Genomic DNA, 22,319 nt, shown 5'->3' with positions numbered 1-22,319 from the left:
TCTTTTCTGTAAAATTGCATTTTATTTTTATATACATATGTATTTATATGTATGTCTGTATGTATAAATCCCTAACTAAGCTTTTCAGGGACAAAACACACGTTAATATTTTGGAATATTGAATTCTTCCCCAAAGGAAATAGATCTATCATTTTTGTCTCTCCCTTTTCGTATGCCTCCTTATATATCCCAGATCTCCATAAAGTACCAAATAATACATTTTATGTAAATATAATTTCTGTTTGTACATAAATACTTGGAAGAATTCTCATAATTTTTAAACTGACATAAAACATTTATTTAAAATTGGGCACTTTTTGTGACTCTTCAGCACAGAATGCAGAGCTTTGCGAAGAACAGAAAGTCAAGACAGAATGCAAATGCAGAATTTTGCTTTATAGAAAAATTATTTTGAATTAAATAAGGATGAAATCAAAAAGGTTATAGAGAAAATGCTGTAACAACCTATAAAATATGATAGAGCATATTTTGCCATTAGCTTAATTATACAATGTAACAAATAATCATGCTTATCCTATTGAACTCTGCATGTCAGTTGATAACTGCTATCAGTTGTTGAAAGATATTTCTGTATCTCCTCTCTGTTGTATCCAAAGTGAGACCTGTACTGGGGTACTATGGCCTTTAGGAGCATTTGAGTCTAGATCCAGATATAGTGATATACTGAAGGCAAAATCCTTAATTGTTCTTGCTTATCACCCCTTAGATATTGTTCCAGTTTTGGAGCTGAGCCTCATGAAAAGTCCCCATCTCTGTTTTAATTAGTCTGATCACATATCACTCACATAGAGCTTTTCTCAGAAATTTGTGGCATTGCCTCCTAGACGTATTTGATACAAGGCGTGAACAGGTCAAACTAATTTAACTAACAAATCTTAATACAGATGTACCTAAGGATAATGATGCACCTGAAGAAATAAAAATGTCACTGGGATATGGTAAGTATGTTGAATTTGATAAAAGAGAAGTCGTTACAACAATTAAAGAATCCCATATCAATCTGGTGAATGCTCTTTTCTCTTAGAAAACAATTATTACAAAACTGCATACACAATTTGAAACTCAGAATTGAGTACCTGTGGACTTTTTCAGATTCTAGATTTTGAACAGAATTTTGTAAGATGCTTTCTTAATTGTAATAGGAAATAAAGTTTGCAAATAACCCCTTCATACTTTTGGATTTCCAAAATCTTCATATTGAATGAGAATTTTTGGACGCTTTTCTTATAAAGCTACTCTGTAGTCATTAGGAGATACACACACTTCTACCTTCTCTGGATTGTTTGCTGTAGGAAAACAAGCAAACAAACAAACTTTCCTCAGGAATTAATTTTCTTTACTTTCTATAGAGCTAGAAGTAATGTAAATCAACCACGTGGATGCAACGAAAACTAAATAACAGTTTCCTCAGTTATATATAACAATCAAGCTGGAGTTATCCTTCGCTGTGATTTGTGCATCTAGGGGTCCCTCTTTTGAAAAGGACTCTGCCAAAAAGCTTTATACTTATATGCCTTTTTGAAACTATAGAAGGATGTTTTTTACTGTTGTGAGCTAGAGAACTTTACAGATCCCCTGAATAAGCTTACAGGCATCACAACAACAGCTAGGAAAAATCCTAGCTGCTTCCCAGTGTGACTCTGAAGATGGATTCCAAACAGAGTTTGTAGGTAGGAATTCTAAGGGGTCCATCACACTCTGAAATGTTCATGCAGCCTCTTTACAGTCGGTGACTTCTCTGTTTTAAAATGCCCTTCCAAACCTGAGCTCCAAAAACGGATACTATGTCTTTTCTGTTAAATACCTTGGCATTCCTCCTACCGAATCAAACAGAGGCCATTTATTTCTCGGTCATCCCAAATCTCCAATCTGGATTTGGTACCCACAAAGAAGTTTTTTTCCACATACAGTAGGTAGCTGCGTGTCATAAAACCTTAAACTTTGGTCATTCAAATAAACTTCTGATTTATGATTTGTCTCAATGGTTATGCAATATCTACAGATAGTTAAAAACAATGGTAGTATTGTGTTGTAAAATAATAAATAATCTACAACTCTGAGTAGTTTCAGAAAGGGAAGATTTCGTGAATTATTTCCACCTTGGTAAATGTATTTATTGAGGTTTAATAGCACTGCTGGGCTACATATCAGCTTATGAACTTCAACTCTCATTACACACAGTAAAACCACTGCCTTTTACTCACCTGTTATGCAGTTAGCTATTAAATGCCAATAGTTTCTTGATGTATCTGCTGACAGATCAACCAAGTCAATTTTTCTCAAACAACTAGTCATTGTAAATCCTTCAAAAGTTTTTTTTTTTTTTTCTAAATATCTACTTCTCCAAATCCTGGTTGCTGATGGGTCGTTTCATTATAGTTCATTCTCCTATAGTTTGGGGATTTTTACTGAATTCCTGGATTACAGTGCCAATATACCAGCTGGAATATCTTTTACTCCTTACATGAGCGACTCCTTACATGTCTCCATCTAGACATAGTGAAGTTCAGAAGGCTGTTTTTTCTGTATGCCACACATAAGGCCTACTTACATTTGCAGTCCATCAGGTAGATATGGGAGGAAGAGTGGGGAGAGGTGAGTTCAGGGCTTCTATCACTCCCACGATAGAGGATACCCAGCTTCAGTGCGTGGCCGGAATCAGCTCTGTACCCTATCACTCCACCTGCATCCTGACTAAATGACTGAAGAACTCTGTTTTGTTAATTAAAGTAGAATAAATGAGCCCAGAGGGTTAACGTATTAGCAGCTGACAATGGCTTGGGCCTAAAAACACTTTGTCCTACCTAAACGTATGGTTAGCCCCAAAAAAGTCATGTGGAAGTCTGGAAGTTTATCATTTAGGTTACACATAAGAAAAACAATCAGAAACAAACACTTTCTCATGTAAAAGCTGAATTATTATGGAAGCCAAATAATAATAAATAAGTATTTTTGCTAGAAAGAGGCTACCAGGCTCTTTTTTGTCAACTGATATTTTTTGGGGAATAATTTATCCTTTGGCTAAGTTCTGAGTTGATTATTGTGATACTGTATGTGAGAATGTGTTTATCTTTCCTGCAGTTGAGAAGAAAGTATGGGGAGAAATAAAAAGTAGTGAAGAGCTGAAGAAACCTCTAACGCCAACCTGTTATTGTCAGGGGACTGTCTGTTTAAAGGGTACAGCACCACATGGTTCTAATTTATGGGTGCTCTGAACTGGGAGTCAGCTGTACAGCTTATGCTCTAGACTTTGTCATAGCTCCTCATTTTTGAAAGCTATTTGACCAAATAATTTTTTTGCATTAGTTCCTCTTGGGAGGACCCACCTCCTTCCTTCAAGTCAGTACAGCAGGCAGTAGACTCAGAAAAGGACAAGAAGGAGGTAGGACAGGAGGACTATGACAGGGCAAAGAAGAAAAGAATAGACAGAATAAAATCTCCCACGTACCAGGCTGTGATTTTGCTGGTTCAGTAGTAATGGCCACTTGCCCTCAGCATTGTTCTGGATATCCAATGATAATAATCCTCTTCTTAAAACACAATTAAAACATTTTATTTTCTGCAAATTAATTTTCATGGGAATTATGAGATTCCATTTTTAAATTAAAAAGCAGAAGTTTGTCAGTCTCTGTTGGTTGAGTTCCTTTGACTGAAATATCTAAGTTAACATGTAAGATATTCTAATTATTATTCTGATGTTTTGCTTAATGCAATAATGAAAACTGTTCAGTGATGGAGAAGAAAATCTATTCAGTAAAGGCAGCCTTTTACCAAGGAGCTTGAACACAGGAGTTTAGTCCACTTCTTAACACTCCACGTCCTTCTCTTAAAAAGTTCTAGAAAGAAGTGCTAATGGGTGGATTGAAATATTCTTTACTATCTTCATCCACTGCTTAGTCCTAAATCCAGCTCAGGTGGTCATTTCCATCTTTTCTTTGTTTAGAAGTATGGAATTTATCACAATCCCTGAGTTGCATTAAAAGTCTGTGTTTGAACTATTTTGAACTGTTTGAAGCCCAACGTAGGAATGAAGCAAAACCTCATTCTTCCCAAGACGTTGGAATGAATTCAGAATCTCAGATCCAGGCTCAAAATTAATCACATGACTAATTTTTTTCCAGGATGGAAGCCCAAACTATAGATCTCTGTACCCGTAAACTTTGCAGTAGTTTAAATCTAATCCAGTATGTGTAATTTTATCTAGAAGAAATGGTCACAGGATATGTTAATACTTCAAGCTAACAGACAAATGGAAGCCCAGAGATTATGATTAACACAGAAGAAATACTTTTGCAAAGATATTCTAGAAACTTGATTTACTGTCTTCCCTTCAGAACACACATGGTTTATCTATAGTTCATCTTTCTGATATGGACAAGACTCAGTTGTATATGACAGGCCACGGTCAATGGGTTTGATCATCATCCATGCAAACTTGCACATATGTATCTTGTCGCAGTCCTTCTGCCAGTATATCACATTCCTACGGTTCAGATTTGCCCCAGCGCATGCATCATACCACCAGCCTCCCCCTGGAACGCCATTGTGTTCTAATTTAGCGCAATTCTGAAAGTAATTATCATTGTCTCTGTCCTTGGTGGTGAACTTCTGGTTGTCATGGAGATAAGCTTCTGTGTCCAGGGTCAGAGCATCAGTGGCATTGCCTTTGTACAGACCAACCCTGATTCGGTATTGAGACTCTTCATCTTCAATAAGGAATGGTTCGTACTGTCCCCATTTGATTTCAGCGTTTAAGTCTACAAGTTTGACTCCAAGTATATACTGCGTGGAGCTGCTAGTTAACTGATGCATATATTCATTTCCTAACCAGTAGTTGTCAAGAACAGAGCCAAATCCATATTTGTAATCCTGCCAGGTCCTGTCAAAGTCGACAGTACTATTGGCTGTAATGTGCTGGATCACTGTCCAGCCACCATCCAGCATATTACAATAGACAACAATTGGATCTTCCTTTGGTTGGATGACGTGAAGACCATCTTTGGAATTTCCTGGAGAGCGCTGAAAAATCTCAAAGCAATCCCTTGGATAGTCTGAGTGGGGAAAAAAAATAGCAAGTTTTAAAGTTTCTGTTCCTATAGTAAATTTTAGATATTGGACTCTGTCCTCTAGAATGAGTGAATGATTGCTTTGATCTGACTGGAAACTGTGGTTCTGACTGACTTCAGTCCAACAGGTGGGACACCTACTCAGCCAAAGCGGGAGGGAGATTTCAGGGCAGAACATACAGGAAACTTTCACAAATTCAAAAAGGGTTTGTTATCCAGCTGTAAAACAGAAGCGTGATTCTGCATTGATGATGGAAATGTGACTGAAAAGGCAAAAGAGATTTTCGCATTAAAGTAGGTATATAGGGTAAAATATCCACTATGCGTCCATAATGGATGCAGTTTGATAGCTTGTCTCTGGCAGGGCCCAGAGCAGAAGCTTAGGGAAAGAGCATAAGAAACAGGGAACGTACAGACTGCTCCTTCTCCTTCTATGTTTTCCCAGTTTCCAGTGGTCAGTAGGTTAGCAATTCCCTGTGCCATGTGCTGGACCATTGTGTTTAATAAGCGGAGATAGACTTATCCTCAACAAGTAGATCTAATTCCTCTTTAATCAATTTATACTTCAGGCATCTGCAACATCCTTGCATTAAATTGTAACAAGTATGCCATGTGTGCATTCTTTTATGAATGCACATATTATGAATGCACATATGATACTATGAATGCACATTTTTTTATTCCTTTTATGGAAAATATTAAAGCATAATTCTTGCTAGTACAAAAGTAAAACAAAAAAAAAACCCAAAACAAAAAACAAAACGTTTAGGGATTCTCTTAGGAACACTTCTTGTCACTCAAACTCCAGGCTAAATCTTATCACTCGTTTGCAGGTACGAGATGGAACTACTGTGCTGTATAGCTGCAGTGAATAGCAAAATGAATATCAATAACAGGAAGACAGGTGGAAGTGCTCTTCCATTTTATTGCTTATCCATTAAACTCAGGAGTATTAAAAGTGGCATATAAGGCCTGGGAGGGACCTCTTCATTGGACTGAAATGTGTATTGCATTTAGAAATTAATCAATTTTATTAAACAAATTGTTCTTCTGGGAAACTGAGATCATTCAAGAAAAGTATGGCAAGATGCACTCATATTTAAACAAAAAAAAGTGTTGAAAACCAAAGTGTTTGAAAGCTGAAGTTTTAAAATAAAAGCTCATAAAAAAGTGTTCTCAAAAACATTGACCAGATAGGCCCTGCTGATCCTTCTACTCAACACATTTTTTTTTTCCCTGAACACAGTCTGAAAAGAGTCAATCTCATCCTATGGTCTTGTGACCAACAGATCAGAAGTACACTAAAGAGTTCATTTAGGGAGGAGAAAGCCTCACACTTTCTGCAAAGAAAAAGAGAGCACACACCACGAGAGATCATTTTATCCACTACTGGTCCTGTAGGCAATTATGTCATGCAGTCTTCTTCATAGAATTATTAAGTTTCACCTCCTTCAACTGAAAAGCATTGTAGACATCACTAACCATTGCTAGTCTGATGGTTAGAAACATTCTTCTGATTCCCAATCTAATTTTGTCAATGGCTACTTTACATCTATTTTTTTCTTGTGTCATGCTGTCCTTCAGTTAAATAGTGCTTCTTCCCTGGTAATAAGCCCTGATGGACAGAGAGGACAATTATATTCTTAATCAGTCTTTGTGTTGTTAGGGTAAATTATGTTAGGATAAACAAGTTCTTTGATTATCTAGTGTAAGATAGGTCTTCTGTTCCTTAACTGTCTTAGTTTTTCTACTCCTCTTCCACTGCAAATTCATCTCCGAGAATATGAGCAAAATCTGCACAGTGTTCCAGACAGACTTGTATAGCGCAACTGATTCTTCCCAAGTCCTATGAGAAACCTCTCTGTTGATATATTCTAGGGTTGCATTTGTATCTCATAGCTTCCTTTCATCTAGACTTTCTTCTTTGGATCTTTGCAACTGCTAAGTCCCTACTTTGCAGTAAAACCTAAAATTTGGTACTTTATATTTCATCTCACTTCTATTACTCAGTAATAACCGTTTTTTTTTTTTCTATATAATATTAATGACTCTTTATGTTGGCACTTCTCTGCTTCATGTTTTCATTAAATTTTATCAGTACATTCCTGGTTTTGCCTCAGTATACTTAATAAGAATACTGCAAACATCACTTGTAAGCAAACACTTCCAGTCTCCCTTCAGCTTTACAGTTTACCTTTCTGCCCAAGCCATCGTTATTTTCTCTTCAGCCTCTACTGAAATTACAGTGTAACCCTATCTTTTCTAATTTAACTAACAGCATCCTATGAAGTAGGCTTTGCAGAAATCCAGATGGATTAAATCTGCTAAATACTATTATTCATAGTATCAGTGCTGTGTCAAATATAGCCTTTACATTAAACGTTTATTGGTATGTCTGAGGCACTCAGGCCAGATTTACAGGAATATACAGGCTTTGCAAAGTCTTACTTTTGGGCCTTTCATTGCTTAATAGAATCCACAACCATGAATAAAATACTTTGAATCTCAATACCACCTGTGTGAAATTATGAAATATCTTTAAAGAGCATAAATGTGTACACGATTCTTTAACCTGGTAGATATGGTCTGACTACAGACCTGATTCCATGATTTTACAGAATGTGTTATAGAAGTACAGTGATGCTCAAACCAATAATATATACAGTGACAATGATATTTGTCTTTCTTCTGTCTCAGTGAGTATTATTCATTCAAAATAGAACAACAATAGATGAATCTTGAGAAAATCATTTAGGAGGTTACAGGATTTATCTGGAAAGTAAATTTTATAGACTCTCAAGTGCCATCAGTCAGAGGAGGAAAATGAATACACCCATCTACTCCTTTTGCCTGTATTTTATGTGGGAGCTATTCTGGTAAATGTAGTTTTTAGAAAAACTACCGAGTTAGACCTTGCAAGCTGGATAGGCAGAGTAATGCCTCAATTATATACACGAGATTTAGGTGCTGAGGTGTCAGGCACAGTCAAGAAATGATGTTAAGAAGAAGCGTTCAAATGCCACAAAATACGTATTGACAGAAAATTTGAACTGTTACGGTCTCTTGAATTAGATGGCAGCTGAGCAAGGGCTTTAAGGATCCTTATTTTGGACTTAGGGGCAGGTCATGTTTATATTTCAAAGTATTTTTGTAGGGCTAACCTTCAGATACCTTGCCTGAAAACATTACAGCAAAGCAAAGAAAGTAAAACACAGCATGCATCCAAATCACTCGCTCTCTTCATGAGTACCTCTGTCATTGATGTTAGCCAATCTCTCATAGCCTCCTGGAGGGAGAAGGTGAGCGTTAGCCAAGATCACTGCCTCTTTGCTGCTCACTGACACAGTACAATGAGAGAGCAACAGCACAATAAATCCCACTGAACTCTTCAACAGCATCTTCCTTCTGAGTCAGTCCTTCTGCAGCAATGCACTTCAGAGCTGTAATGTAGACTAGAATTGAAAATTGAAAGATTTGTGTCTTATAGTATGAAAGTCCTGAAGGAGAAAGAGAAACACATCCTTTCGACATAGTGACCCTCTCTCAAAATTAGCTCCTCCTGCCCCTCAGAAACCCTTGCTTTTCCTGATGTATCATACTGCATTTCTGACTGGTCATTCTGCTGACACGGAGCCTGGCGCTGTGCCACTTGCAATATTTCTTATCTTTGTTACTTTGCGCTGTGCTGGTCAATGAACATAACATAATTTCATGTGTGATAAACAGTAACAGAAAATAATGAAATTACAAAACTTAAAATCACATCTTATATTTACAGATTTAAAGTTCGCTTATTCCTTGAGACCAAACTGTAGTGAAATAGAGGCACCAACGGACGAACCAGCACAAACACTGGCCTCTCTGGCTGTCCGTAGTCCAAACGGTACTCAACAACATGGCTTTACTGGGAATACTTCCATGCACTGAAGAACTCACTTCAGCACATCCAGACTTTGGTTTGTAAGAATTTTCATCTGTAGTTGTAAATAACAGGTCAATGTTTGAAGGTAGGAAAAGAAAATCAGCTCAATAAACAACGTAAAAAAAAAAAGTTTCTTCAGCCTCATCAAAATGCACAAGGATTCAATATATATAATCAAAAGAATTTTGAGCTCCATTTTGTCTTCCTTTTTGGGTTACATGGCTAATAACCCTTCATCCAACACAGCAAGAAGTCTTAGGCTACTACTAGATTAAAGCCTGAGGTCATCATTTAGGCAAATCCTGGACTGACTGAAAAGGAATTTTTATATCAATGGTAGCTTTGACTGAATCAGGACAACAAATGTGTCCCATACTCTCACAGGATACGTTTACTTAGATAGAAACTACTCAAACTCTTTTTCTTCCACTCCTTTTTTTATTCTTGTTTTTAATGACTGAGCTCCAAGCAGTGGCTCCGACAACAGCAGAAAATAGATCTAGCAAGCAGTTCTTTGGTCACAGCTCATTTCCTGCCCGCGTCAGCACAGAGTCTCCACAGGCCGGTACCAATCTCCGCAACAGTTTACATTGCAACAGAGCCACATTCCTTATAAATCTCAGGATTCAGTAGCAGATTCACAGAACAGTTTTCCAAAGTGAAAAATTATTAAGCACATTTTTCTTAAAATGTCCAATATAAATCATGGTAGTAAAATTCAGGTCTGAGAATTAATTTTTATTCCAAACATACAAAAACAAAACATAGAATTTTCTACTCTATTTAAAGCTATGAATTAATAATTCTGATTAACATACAATTTGCCACTACATCTAAAGCTGATCATTTGATATTGATGTCTTAATGAACTGGAAAATTACCTTCCCTGAAATCCAACATAAGGTGTCCCTCAAAACACTGGAGTTCTGCTGTGCTTGCATATCACACTGTCATGCATCCCCTTCTCTATAAGCTTCTATTTTATCATTATTATTTTTATTATTAAAAAGGATTTAAAATAAAAACCTAAGCCACAAGCATCACTAAAATTCAGGGAAATCTGTACTTGGATCTAGGAGTTTCTTTTTAGCTCTTTTTTTCTTTCTGCATTTTTTAAGTGAATCAGTCTTTTTTCTCCCTCATATTTACAGTAAGCACCGAAACGATTTAAAGGGTCCATTTACTTCTAGAAGTGAAATCAACATTATAAATTATTAAGAAAGCAACTGAGGAAAACAGCGCTAGGCAGCCACCTTACCTCTCCTTTCAAGTGAAGCTTGGCAAAGAAACACACACACACACACAAATGAATGGGCTCATTCTCTAGAATTGTACTTTGCCTGCTGCTCGAGTCCAGGTGGATAAATCAGCTCCAACACACTACCTGAAATGTAGAAGGGCAGCAAAAGTGCATCTTCATTATTTCACACTGTGTGCTTAGCCTGGTGGACTTTGCTCTGACATGTTACACTTGCAAGTAAGAACACATGAACTAAAAAGTACAAAGTTCTTTCCTAAGGATTAAAATAACACCATAACTAAATTAAATTTCCCTGATTAATAAATACACACAGTGATGGAGAACCATGAAGACGTTTTACTTCAGAAAACTACTCATTACAGGCAGACGCTCAAATTTACTATGTCATTTTATATAGATGAATTAACTAGATGTATGTTACAACGCTAGTCATATTTAAAATTACATAAAGACAACCTGATTTTTAAGTATAAGGAACAAACCAACCCTAAACTGTGTTGTTACTTCTTGCTTGAATATGAAAGGACCTGAAGCAGTGTCTCAGAACTGTAAAAAGAAAAAAAGCAGAACAGACTGGCCACTAGCTTTCTATCTCAGTTTATTTGAATTAACAAGAGATACATTCATTAAGGTAAAATCTGTAATGAATGGGAAGAATTAACTGTTGGTATAGATCCTTGTACCTGAAAGTTGTATTGTCTATCTGGATGTCTTTCAGATGATGTCTAATATAGCATTTATCCTTTCTGAAATGAGACAGCACTTAATTTCTTTGTACTTCTTGATCCTAACTGCAACCTAGTTTGACCAAATCCCACCTCTGAAAAAGGTCACAACTGAAGTCCTGTACAAGCTCTACTTGAAGATTTTGTATTATCCAGAATATCTGGTTTTCAGTAATTCAATAAATTTTTTCAATAATTCAATTTCAATAATCTGCAGTGAAAGCACAACTCAGATGTGAGGGTTTATATTTCATACACAATTAAACAAGTAAACACAGTTTAGGGAAGATTTGCTTCTAATATTTAAAACTCAATGACATTTCATTTCCTTAAGCATGAGGAACACTTTAGCGAGAATAGCCACAGGGAGTCAGAAAAGTATCTTTTCCCTGACACTGGTCAGTATCAGAGTTACAGGGAAGAGTGTAAGAACAGGGTCACATATTCTCCAGGTTTTAGTATTCTGCAGCTGAGGGAATTCCCAATATCTGTATGTTTAACAAAGCTAACTTCTGATTAGTACTAAGCTTTATAATTCTGGGCTAGGATATGAAAATACTGTGCTGTGGCTTATTAAATAATAAAAATGTGCTGAATATATTCAGATCTCGCTGAAACAGTACTGCAAGAAAGGGCAAGAGATGGTATCTTGCCACTCTTTTCATTTCACACCCCTCCCCAAAAACACCATTGACTGTAATGGTGTTTATTGATAGGTATCACGTCACTCAAATATAAATTGGGGTACATCTCTGTTTTGTGCCTTTGATCCATACATCTTCCATCACTGTGTATTCCCTCCCCCATCTTTCCATTTTGCTCTGCTTTCTTGCTGTTTGCTCTGCTTTGTTGATTTCCGCACTTTCATTTGAGCTGGCAGAGCAGAAGTGAAGTGGGAAGCTTCTAATTAGAAGAGAGAAGAAAGCACAGCAGCAGTCATTCACTTGTGCTCAGAGAGGCAGTTATAGACTGTAGACTAAAACTTTGAAAAACAACTAAAATCCTTACATATTTCTCCCTGCTCTTGATCTAGTATTTTGAGAATAATTTCCCTGCCCTGAAAACTACAATGGGTGATTTATGGCTTAATATTGTCCAGAGACATGCCAAAATGCTAATTTTCATACAAAGATCCTTTAAGCCTATCAAGACGCTCAAGACAACGGACATACAGACTGCTATATCTGCAAAGCAGATATATCAAAAAGGTCCCACAGAGTATTTCTTATCCAAAATGTTTCATAGGTGCACAACATAAATTATTACTTTGAGAAAAAAGAAAAAAAAACAGGCCACAGACATACTTCTGCAGTTACTCTGAATTCCTTTGCAACTTTGGCTAAATGTACTTTTGTATTTTTATACAGGAACAGTAACTAAAAAAACCCCCAAAAACAAAAGTTCCTATATAATAATTTTCACTTTTCCTTGAACTTCTGCCCTGGCAATCCTTGCAGAGTGTGTTTTGTCTGGCAAAACACAAAGCAGTTATAAAATGCTGAAACACACTGAACATGAATGATTTTTAATGCAGGTTCTAAATCTCTTTATGCACATTCATTATTTAGGAGACAAACCATTACGTGTGAAATGAACCTAGATATATATTTTTCACTGAATGTAAAACAAAATAAAACAAGCTTTCCTCTTAGAAACATTTAACTTTTCAAATGTTAGGAAACATTTCTTAAGATTTCCTTGTGAAGATATCCCAAAATCTGAAGTAAAAACGAAAAACATGTATTCTTTATGCCTGCCTGTTCAACCCTGGACAAAATTCTAAAGGAGCAGAAACTTGCATGAAGTTAAAAAGGTTCACTTTCAACAAAAACACAGAAGTAGAACCTAACTTGAAGAGTCCATCCAAATCCATCATCATAGAAGACAATGCAAAAAACCCATTTGGTTAAAAATCATCTGACAGATAAGACTATCTGTAATGAAAAATTTCAGTTACTCAGCTTTTAGAAAACAGCATGATAGGATATACGTCTTTCAGACCCTTTTTTATTCTAAAGGTGGCAAAGAAATGATTATTGTAAGCAAAAACTGCTGGAGAATATTTGTGTGAAATGCAATTTAGGAAACGCCCACCTTAACATGGTGGAACTCATGACTGTGAGGAAAGGAAAAGAACGAGCAGCTAAATAAGGGCAACATATTTCAAAAAAAACAGATCAAAAAGCTTAGGAAATCATTTGCTATTTTCTCTTAGTAAGACACTCTGAGAGAGAAAGGCTTTAAGGGGGCAGGCAGTTAATGAAAGATACTGTAAAGAAGGTGAAATGACAAACTACTCCTCATGAAAAAAGACAGTAACCTAGTAAGAGCTCAGAAGGTCTGGTTCAAGAGTTCTTTGATAATTTGAAAATCAGAATACAGTTGTGCAAGCAAGTAGAACAGAAAGACAAATTCCTAAGGGTGGGCATATAGGAATACCACAAGCAGACACGGATAAAATTAGACATAAAGATTAAAAGAGTTACAAGTAGCAAGGATCATTAAAAAAAAAAAAAAACCAGATGGAAATATTCTGTAAAGACACTGGAAATAAAAAGAAGTCAAAATCAAAAATCCATTAATAACGAGGGTGGAGTGCAAATGGCACAGAATCAATGCCTCTTTTGTTTCAAATTTCACAAATAGTGATTAGATGCTTACAAAAATCAATTTTAATGAAGGAGTAGGAATGGAGGCCAGACTAGGTGAAAAACAGCTTAAAGATACTGAGTAAGTTAAGTGTTTTCAAGCTGTCAAGGCCTAACAACATTCCACAAGTACTGTTAGAACTGGAAGTGCTCTCCAAAGCTTTAACAGCCACCTTCAAGAACGCATGGAGCTCCCAGAGAACTTCAGTGGGGCAAACTAGGGACCTATTTTTTTAAAAGGGGGGAAACTAAGAAGATCTAAAGATCAGTGAGCTACATTTCAACACTCATAAGATAGCAACTGAAAAAACTAGGGATGATAAAGTGATGAAAAGTATTGAGCGTGGACTTGTCAAGAAAGAAATCCTACAAAATGACTCAAATTTTTGACAGGGTTTCCTGTTGGACAGGGGATGAGTATTGAGTATGATGTAGTTTGACGCTAATAAGGCTTTTAACACAGAAGAAAAAATCCTTTGCCCTGGAACTTTTAAGGTTAGACAAACATTGGACAAGGATTATCTAGATAAACTCCCATCTGAAAGCAGGGGTGGACAGACTAGACGATGCAGTGAAAACTCTAGTCCCCAGTGATTTCTATGACATTAAATCTTTTTGCCTCACCAGGGACAGAATGCTTCTCTACTAATGAACAGGTTAGTCATGAACAAGCTAGTTAACAAGTGTAGTGACTAAAGGGTTGATACTGGGTCCATACTGTTCAGTATCTTCATAAATGCAGTAGAGGATGTGATGGAGCACAGCCTAAGAAAATCTGTGAATGATACTAAATTTAGTGGGAGAAGATGGAGGGGGGTAGCTGACATAGCAAATGGTAGAATTTCAATCCAGAGAGACCTTGAGAAACTTTAGACTTGGCCAACAGAAACTTCATGAAGTGCGAAGTTCCCTATCCAGAGTGATAGCCCAAGCATCAGGCTGATAAATTATTGCCTGAATAGTAGCACTGCTAGGAAGGCCTGAGAGTTGCACTCAATGCTGAGGCGACTATGAACCAACAGTGTGCTCTCATCATGAACATGGCACACTATATGCTAGCTTACAGTAGCAGAAGAATGGCCAGCTGATCAAGGGAAGTTGTTATCCCTCCCTGAAATAACAAGGCCAAGTAACTTGGAATTCCAAGTAACCTGGAATACTGTCTCCAGTTTTGGGCCCTCTGGTTCAAGAGGAACATTGGCAAATTGAAGAGGAATCAGTGGACGGTACCAAGGTTGTCCAGGGTCAACAGCAGACAAACTATGAGAATGAGGATGCTAAGAAATGACCTAATTCTAGACTACAACTACTTGAAGGGTTCGAGTTGCAAAGATGCCAAAGCCAAACTCTTCTTGGTAGTGGTGATATAACTATTAGAGGTTGCTGAAGCCAGTAGCCTGATGGATTAGAGGTTGCTACGGCTTTGTGATCCCAAGTCCAGGCAGAGGCAAGATGAACACATAGGCCCTGTAGGCACATACATACACCATACATATACACACACGGGGACAGCCACACAGACCAACAAACAGAATACAGTGATTTTACTAATATCTATATAAATTCACACAGGGTTCACACAAACATGAATGGCATGGACAGCCTGTTCCTGCTCCTCCTCTCCAGCTGATCAGGATTGAAGCTTGCTGACAAAATCTATACATACATATTTACATATACACATACACAATTATGAATCACTCCAGTAGCTGGCCTTAGACACTCAGTCTATCCAGTAGCCAGCTTCAAATCCTCTGGTCTCCTAGCTGCTGGCACTTGGATGTGAGTCCTGGAGGTTTGCAGTCCCCCTCCAGTTGCTAGTAGACACCTCTTGTAATACTCACCAGCTGGTCCAGTTTGAAGTTTGCTAGTATTCACATACACATCCACTTAGAAAAGAGAGCGCACCCACACACAAGACAGAAATAGGTTTTAGTGAGAATTTAAGATAGACTGCTTTGACCAAGCACAGGGGTCAGTCAGACGAATGTACTGACCAACCACCTGTTTACAATTCAACCCTATATCCCCTTTTCCCTCTATTCTCCCATGCTTGTTCCTCCCTGCTACACCTTGATCCCTCCCTTACCCTGCCTTTGGTCCTTCCTTAGTTAAGTTGCACACATTCCCAGAGTTTCCTTAAAAACATCCCATAATAAGCTTTAAACAATTCCCAAATGCTCTTCCCCCTGCACCCCACAGTGAGTTCTGTACCCACGTAGGCAATACTTCAGGTCTGGCAAGGAGTTCTTGGGAATTTCTTTGGTTGATGCATCTTAGTGGGTTTCACACCAGGGATAATGGTCTAATCACTCTCCTTTGATACTCTTAGGAGGAGCCAATTCTGTGTACTCCTGTCTTCACTGATTAGGTTAATTAGGGTTCTTCTGCCTATCACTGCTCATCTGATCCTGATCAGGCCTTTGTCTTTCGTGTAACTGATTACATAACCTAAGGATAACATGATGCAATGGCCACAAATTGTAACTTAGGAGGTTCAAATTGGACGTTAGGGAAAGCTTGTTCACCAGGAGCAGTGCAGCACTGGAACAGGTTTCCCAGAGGGACTGCGGAAGCTTCCATGCTTGGAGGTTTTTAAGATTGGCTAGACAAGCCATGACGGATCACTTGGTGATAATCCTGCTCAGAGTGAGGCTGAATTAGAGACCTCCAAAAGTCCCTTGCAATCAACGTTTCCATGATTCCATAATCAACTGTCTGGACTTCAGATATCGTAAATCTTAAAGTATCTAGAATTACAGGTTTGATCCAGATTTGGCATATTGCAAAATATGATTCAGACTCAGAGTCATATTTTAAACACTACAGATCTGGATATCAATCCACTTTTGTTCAGGCTTGTTTCTACTACGAAAAGACATTTAGTAAACTGAGTAAGATAAAAATCCTTTCCATGTCAATGCACCAGTTTTACTTCAAGTATCTAGAGAAACTGATCAAAAACAAATAGCAAAACCAATTAGTTATTCGACAAGTACCAGCACAAATATTTCATTCAACTAACAATTTCAGTTGAATTGCTAAAGAACCCAAGATTTTTATGATTTGCTAATTTTTAATTTGATTTGAATCAATTAACTAATGTTTAAACACTGTAGTCTGGACTTGCAATATAGGAGTCTAAAAATGATTTTATCATCTGGGACAAGAAGCAGCTGGGAGCATTGTCATGGCAACGATCTCAGCTTTAAAGAGAAATTCTGTAATTTCTATTGCTCTCCAGCAACCTCACAACTGAAGTGTCATTGCTAAGAAAACCATGAAAAAGGAAAAGCTTCTCATACAGAGAAATATACCATCCCAAGAAACGCTTGGAAAGATCATTAAAAGAATGATTTCAGGAGGTAAGGCATGCTTTAAATAAACAAATGAAATTATCAGTTTGATGATGAGCCCCAGAAAAAAAAGCGTGTCAGACACATACATACATATGTACACACATGTAGGTGTGCATACATACATATGTACACACATGTAGGTGTGTGTTGAACTTTGTTTCCTGTCATGCTAAAATGTGTCTGTGCAGCTGAGCAACCTGTGTATTAAAGGTGTGCAACCTTTAATACCTCTCCAACACACTATTCCTGAAAATTAACCTATGTATTTTAGAAATTCAGGGAAACGCATGCACAGAATCAGTCTCTCTTGGAACGGATGATTATCACAAATCTCACCGTCTCCCACTCCAACCCCATGATTTAGTTTCTTGACCCTGTTGTTCATAAATGGACAGCAATGTGAATAATATTCAGGAATGCACAGCGTGGGAGGGGAAGAGCACCTACTAAAAAGCTAAAGAGAGATTTCCCTGGCCACATCTTCCCCCCCCAGGAGGCATGTTGAGAGAACTACCATGTCACAAGTACTAGTCAGATTGCTCAATGACTACTGAAAGATATTGAGGAACTGTGGTGCTAACATGCTCTAAGGACCTATATAGAATAGATAACCTTTAACACCTCTCTAACACACTGATCCTGAAAATGAACCTATATATTTTAGAAATTCAGGGAAATGCATACACAGATCACAGGGCTATGGTTTAAGCTCTCATTTATTTATCTTCACTTCAGTTTGGTTAGCTTAGTGACTTGGGTCAGAGCAGTCCTTTCCTGACTACCATATTTTAAGTATTTCCTGGTTATGGCACACTTGTGTCATCTAGACAGTCACTCAGAGCAGACAATCTGAAAGTGTTGCAGCTGTAAAAAGACCATACACATATGAATCAATAGTACATTTCTACAACGTAGACTAGGAGTTTTTCATGATCTAGTATCCTCAAGTGGATAGTCATAATGCTCTGTTCAACAGCTAAGACTAACGTAGGTTTCATTGGCTGGAGAAAGAAAACTAAAAGCCTTTCAAAAGTAACACTGCATAGCACAGTAAGATCCTCAGATGTGTTTACATATTTTTTCCACATATATTTATATACACTGACAGTAAAAGTATGCAAATGCAAGGTATATGTAAAGTATTAAAAATACATGAAGAAAGAGTAGGCAATGTAAGCACCAGTTAAAGAAAAACAACAACAGTGCTTAAATCAAGCCAGAAATTAGTTTTTAAAACAGTAATTGTTTCCTATAAGCAGCGCATTTGCGAATGCACAAGTTTATCTGGTTTTAAAAAAAAAAAAAAAAAAAAAAAAGGCTGACAAAGTACAAACAACACACAAAAGGTTAAAAAAAGGCTAGCAAAGTACTGCAAAACTATAAGGGCGCTTAATGAGTTCCAAAGGGTAAAATAGCTATAAAGTAAGGAGGACAGCCTGCAGACTTTTTGTAACACAGATTTAAGATTGAAAGAGGCAGAATTCTTCAGGTGTGTTTCTTTCCTGTGTCATGCTCATAAAGGTGGGCTGAAAGCAGCAGATGACTTTCAGTGTTAGGTACATGGGCCTTAAGTTGACATTTTTCATAAGTAGCTATCCAGGCCCTCTGGACATTTTCTTCAATTCTTTTCAAAGCAAAAAGTATAACCAAGGCATTTTGTTAAACTATCATATCGTCAGTGAATTGTGGCTATTTCTATACAATTTTTCTCTCCTCACAGTACACTTAAATGGTTTGAAAAAAAAAATCTATGATAAAATCAGCCTCAAACACATTACAAAGAAAAACACTGTAATCTGATCAGATTTTTCCAGGACAAATGATCTCTCCACCATTAGCAGGCTACCTGGTGATAAAAATAATTGGTTGCTACCACTGAAACGCTCGAAAGCACAAGTGACATACATAATTATTTCTGCCACCACCAGCTGAATGGAATTTGTTACAGCAATTTCAACAAGCCCCTTGCAATTTTTGTAAGGATGAAGGGCAAACACAGGTGAAAAAACTCTGTGTAAATACCACGTGTAGAAAAACAGTAAGAAGGAAAAAAAAGAAATATCAACATTGCAATTCAAATGCAAAAACTATCACAGGACTACAAAATGAGGTTTCTCAGAGCCCATACTAACTGTCTATAGATTGATATCTTGGGGACCCTTCTGAAGCTACAGGTAGGAATATTATTTTCATGAAAGGAACATCTGGATCCTTTAATCACATACCTGGTAAGAATATTATCATCCAGTTTTCTGCATTTTCTCCACACTTTTGGTAACTATGATGATTGATGCTGCATTTATTCTGCTACAAGCCTTTTAGCAACTGCTCCTCCTCTCATCTGAGTTCCTCCTCTTTGTAAGAGATGATATTTACCACTGCAAGAATAGAATCCCATTAGGAGGCTTCTTCCTAATCTCCAACTTCTTTAGATATTCCTTCTCCTCAGGGTGTTTCACTATCATATTAAAAAAATTAGGTCTTTAGTAAAGCAGCTCATCTATTCGCCGCCTACCAAGCTGAAACAATTTTAGCATTATTTAGAAAAGATTTTAGGACTGTTGAGAAAACAAACTGGTAGGAAAAGAAATACTCCTCCTTGCTCCCAAAAAATTAGTAGCAACGTTCACAGAAGACTCCCCAGTCTAATTCTACTCTAATCCCAGGAATGGGAAGTATTTTTGAGTATTTAACAGGATTCTCTTTGCATCCGAACAGTAAAGAGTGCTCCTCTCCTCTGCAGATGAACCTATGAGCCTGAGTGTCTAATTCTCCCATCCTAAACTCACAAGAAAATGCTACTCCTGTGCATAGTGCAGAGCAAAAAGGTCCTTAAAAGAATCCAGAGAACTTCTGAGGAGAACATTCCAGTATTTTCAACTGAAAATACTCCTTTAAAGTGTTACTTTTTCTGCCTGTTTTCCAATGAGTTTCATCACCTCTTATATTACTTTTTGATGTTTGTATTCATAGATCACACTATTCAGCTTTAAAGAACCAGTTCAAAGTCCTGTTTTAGTCAAAAACTGCCAGGAAAGGTTTCCTCTGTGGCATCATTCATCATGACTGAATGACAGTCTTTAATTCTTATTCCTGTCAGCCATGCAGAACCAAACACCTAATAAAAATGAGCTCAACTGTAATCTTTTTGTGCATCATCAATAAAATAGATACCTAGCTAAGTACCAGTTGCACAGAAAATTGTATTGTCATTACATCCTCATGATCTTATTGGAAGCAAAGCCATTGCACAAGGATCACTGCCAGCATAATTTGGAAGAATAATAGTATAGTTTTTAAAGAAAGCATTTTTTTTCCTGAAATATCCCAAGTATTTATGATGGCAGAGGACTTATAATCCTTCATGGGTTTTGGAACAACAGAAACTGGGGGGGAAAGACCCAACAACTCCTTTTACCTGTGACTTCAACAAGCCTGCACTAACTTAACCTGAAAACAGAGTGAAACTCAATGCTATTTCAACAGATAATTCTGTGAATAAAACCTCCTAGAACGTTACCTTCTTTTTATGATCAGAATCATCAGATTTTATACATAGTAATAAGTTCAAAATACTCATTAAGATCTAACGGCCTGTCTTTACAGACTCTGAAATGATTAAAACAGTAAGAATTTTGAAATTCTATTTTTTCACAATTGATACTTCTTGTTTTTTAGGACTTAAAGCATGATAATGTGTTTTGTATTTGATTAGTCCATTTGCAGACATTCACACAGAATGAAGCCTGCACTAATAGTGGTGGGAAGATGGATTGCAAATACAGGGATAGACTGTGCTATTTAGGGAAGAGCTAAATGGCCACTCAATTTTTGCTAAGTGAACTGAGGAAAACAGACAGATGAGCCCTATCTCTTGAATGGTATAGCAATCTTATCCTTCATCCAGCTACAAGGTGTTCCAGGTCACTGCCTTCTCTTCATTCACTTGAGTAGAAAAGTCTGTACTTTCCTAAAAGCAGGGACAACAGTTCTGACGTATGGCCACATGCAAGTCATGAAGTGGCCAAACTTCCTCCTTTGCACTGGTCCCATCACTTATCCATATACGTTGGCACTATGGACAAAGTTATAAATTATTTCTGCAAGTCTTAATATACAGCTCAAATCTGCCATGACAGTAACCCTTTAGATCCCTTCTGTTTTTCTCATGTCCTTACATTATCTTAGGGGCCTTTCTCCAAATTTTTCAGTTTCCAACACTCTATGACTTCAAATATTTTATAAGTGAATTTTATATAGCAATTTTATAAATGAAACACTGCCAGAGAATTTTCCTGGACACGAGAATCTGCTAGGTTTTGTGAAATAATCTCTGATGTCCTTTTGGAATATGCCAAATAGCACCCCTCTCCCTCCACCCCCAGCAGTTCCTGTTTATGGCTGGGAAGTTAGCATGGGCCACAAACCACTCCTGGGAAGCGGTCTCTATACACGCTCTGTTTTGGAGACTACAGCATACAGAGGGTTTGTTCCACACTAGTTGGCCTCAGTGTCAAGAACTCCCTGCAGAGTAACTAGCCTATGGACATACAGAGCACAATTAAACATATCAAGTGCGATCCTCCTAATGTCCTATTGCCTCTTTATGCACAAGAATTTCTTATGTCTTCCCAAAACGTGCATATGTATTTTTTCCATTTTTCAACATACTTTCTACAGTAAATTTCCTTTTCCATTGATGTGAAGTTCAAAGTATAAAGTTCTTTCTCTATTCCTCAACTGTCAACTGTAGATATAACTACTTCTAAATCTGTATTCTCCTTCAGTTCTTTAACCAATAGAATAGTCATAATAAATGTCCTTGGTAGGCCCATCCTGACATATTAGAATCAAAAACAGGTATTAGCACTGAGGATTTATTATTATTTATATTTCATACTGGTTATTTTCCTATGGAAAAAAACTTTCAAATGAAAAAATACCATAGAAATACAGATTTACTATCTACAAACTATGAAGATTACAGTCAGACATGAGGTCTTAAATATTCAAAAATGAAATCCTTTTAGTACCTTAAAATACTGCTATTACTGTTATCTTGTAAAAATAGTGAACTCCAGTCCTTCTCTCAAACTGTAAAAACCACCCTTGCTCGCTTTCAGTTTGTGTGGAATTTAAATCTCCTCCCTTATTACAGACTAGACTGAATCAGAATAAACAACCTCCCAAATTTTTCTGACTTGTACCCAGAAGACATCCTTAAAATATACTTGCTGTAGAATCACAAGCTCTGAAATTATGACCTAATTAAATTTTGTCAGATCAGAACCTGATGTCGTTTGAAGCGCTAAGTATA

The 22,319-nt window shown here is 37.1% G+C and overlaps 1 protein-coding gene across 5 annotated transcripts; it reads right to left on the bottom strand.

Moving 5' to 3' along the window:
- Nucleotides 1–40: 40 nt before the first annotated feature.
- On the bottom strand, nt 41–21,874 carry LOC104140226 (fibrinogen-like protein 1-like protein). Of its 5 annotated transcripts, XM_068946296.1 has the most exons (4): nt 19,228–21,874; nt 10,268–10,393; nt 8,338–8,539; nt 41–5,072 (listed from the first exon to the last, which is right to left on the bottom strand). In XM_068946296.1, exons 3-4 carry the CDS (start codon nt 8,483–8,485, stop codon nt 4,372–4,374), a joined length of 849 nt encoding a protein of 282 aa, XP_068802397.1. In that variant the 5' UTR covers nt 8,486–8,539; nt 10,268–10,393; nt 19,228–21,874; the 3' UTR covers nt 41–4,371. The 5 variants fall into 5 exon arrangements, with proteins under 5 accessions (XP_068802397.1, XP_009667126.2, XP_068802396.1 ...); XM_009668831.2 differs by having other exon boundaries at nt 10,268–21,874; XM_068946295.1 differs by having other exon boundaries at nt 8,338–10,393.
- Nucleotides 21,875–22,319: the final 445 nt, after the last annotated feature.

This window comes from Struthio camelus, chromosome 5 (genome assembly GCF_040807025.1).
Source record: "Struthio camelus isolate bStrCam1 chromosome 5, bStrCam1.hap1, whole genome shotgun sequence".
Lineage (NCBI taxonomy): Eukaryota > Metazoa > Chordata > Aves > Struthioniformes > Struthionidae > Struthio > Struthio camelus.
Note: the sequence above shows the minus strand (reverse complement) of the source record. Positions and strands in the feature narration are given on the sequence as shown.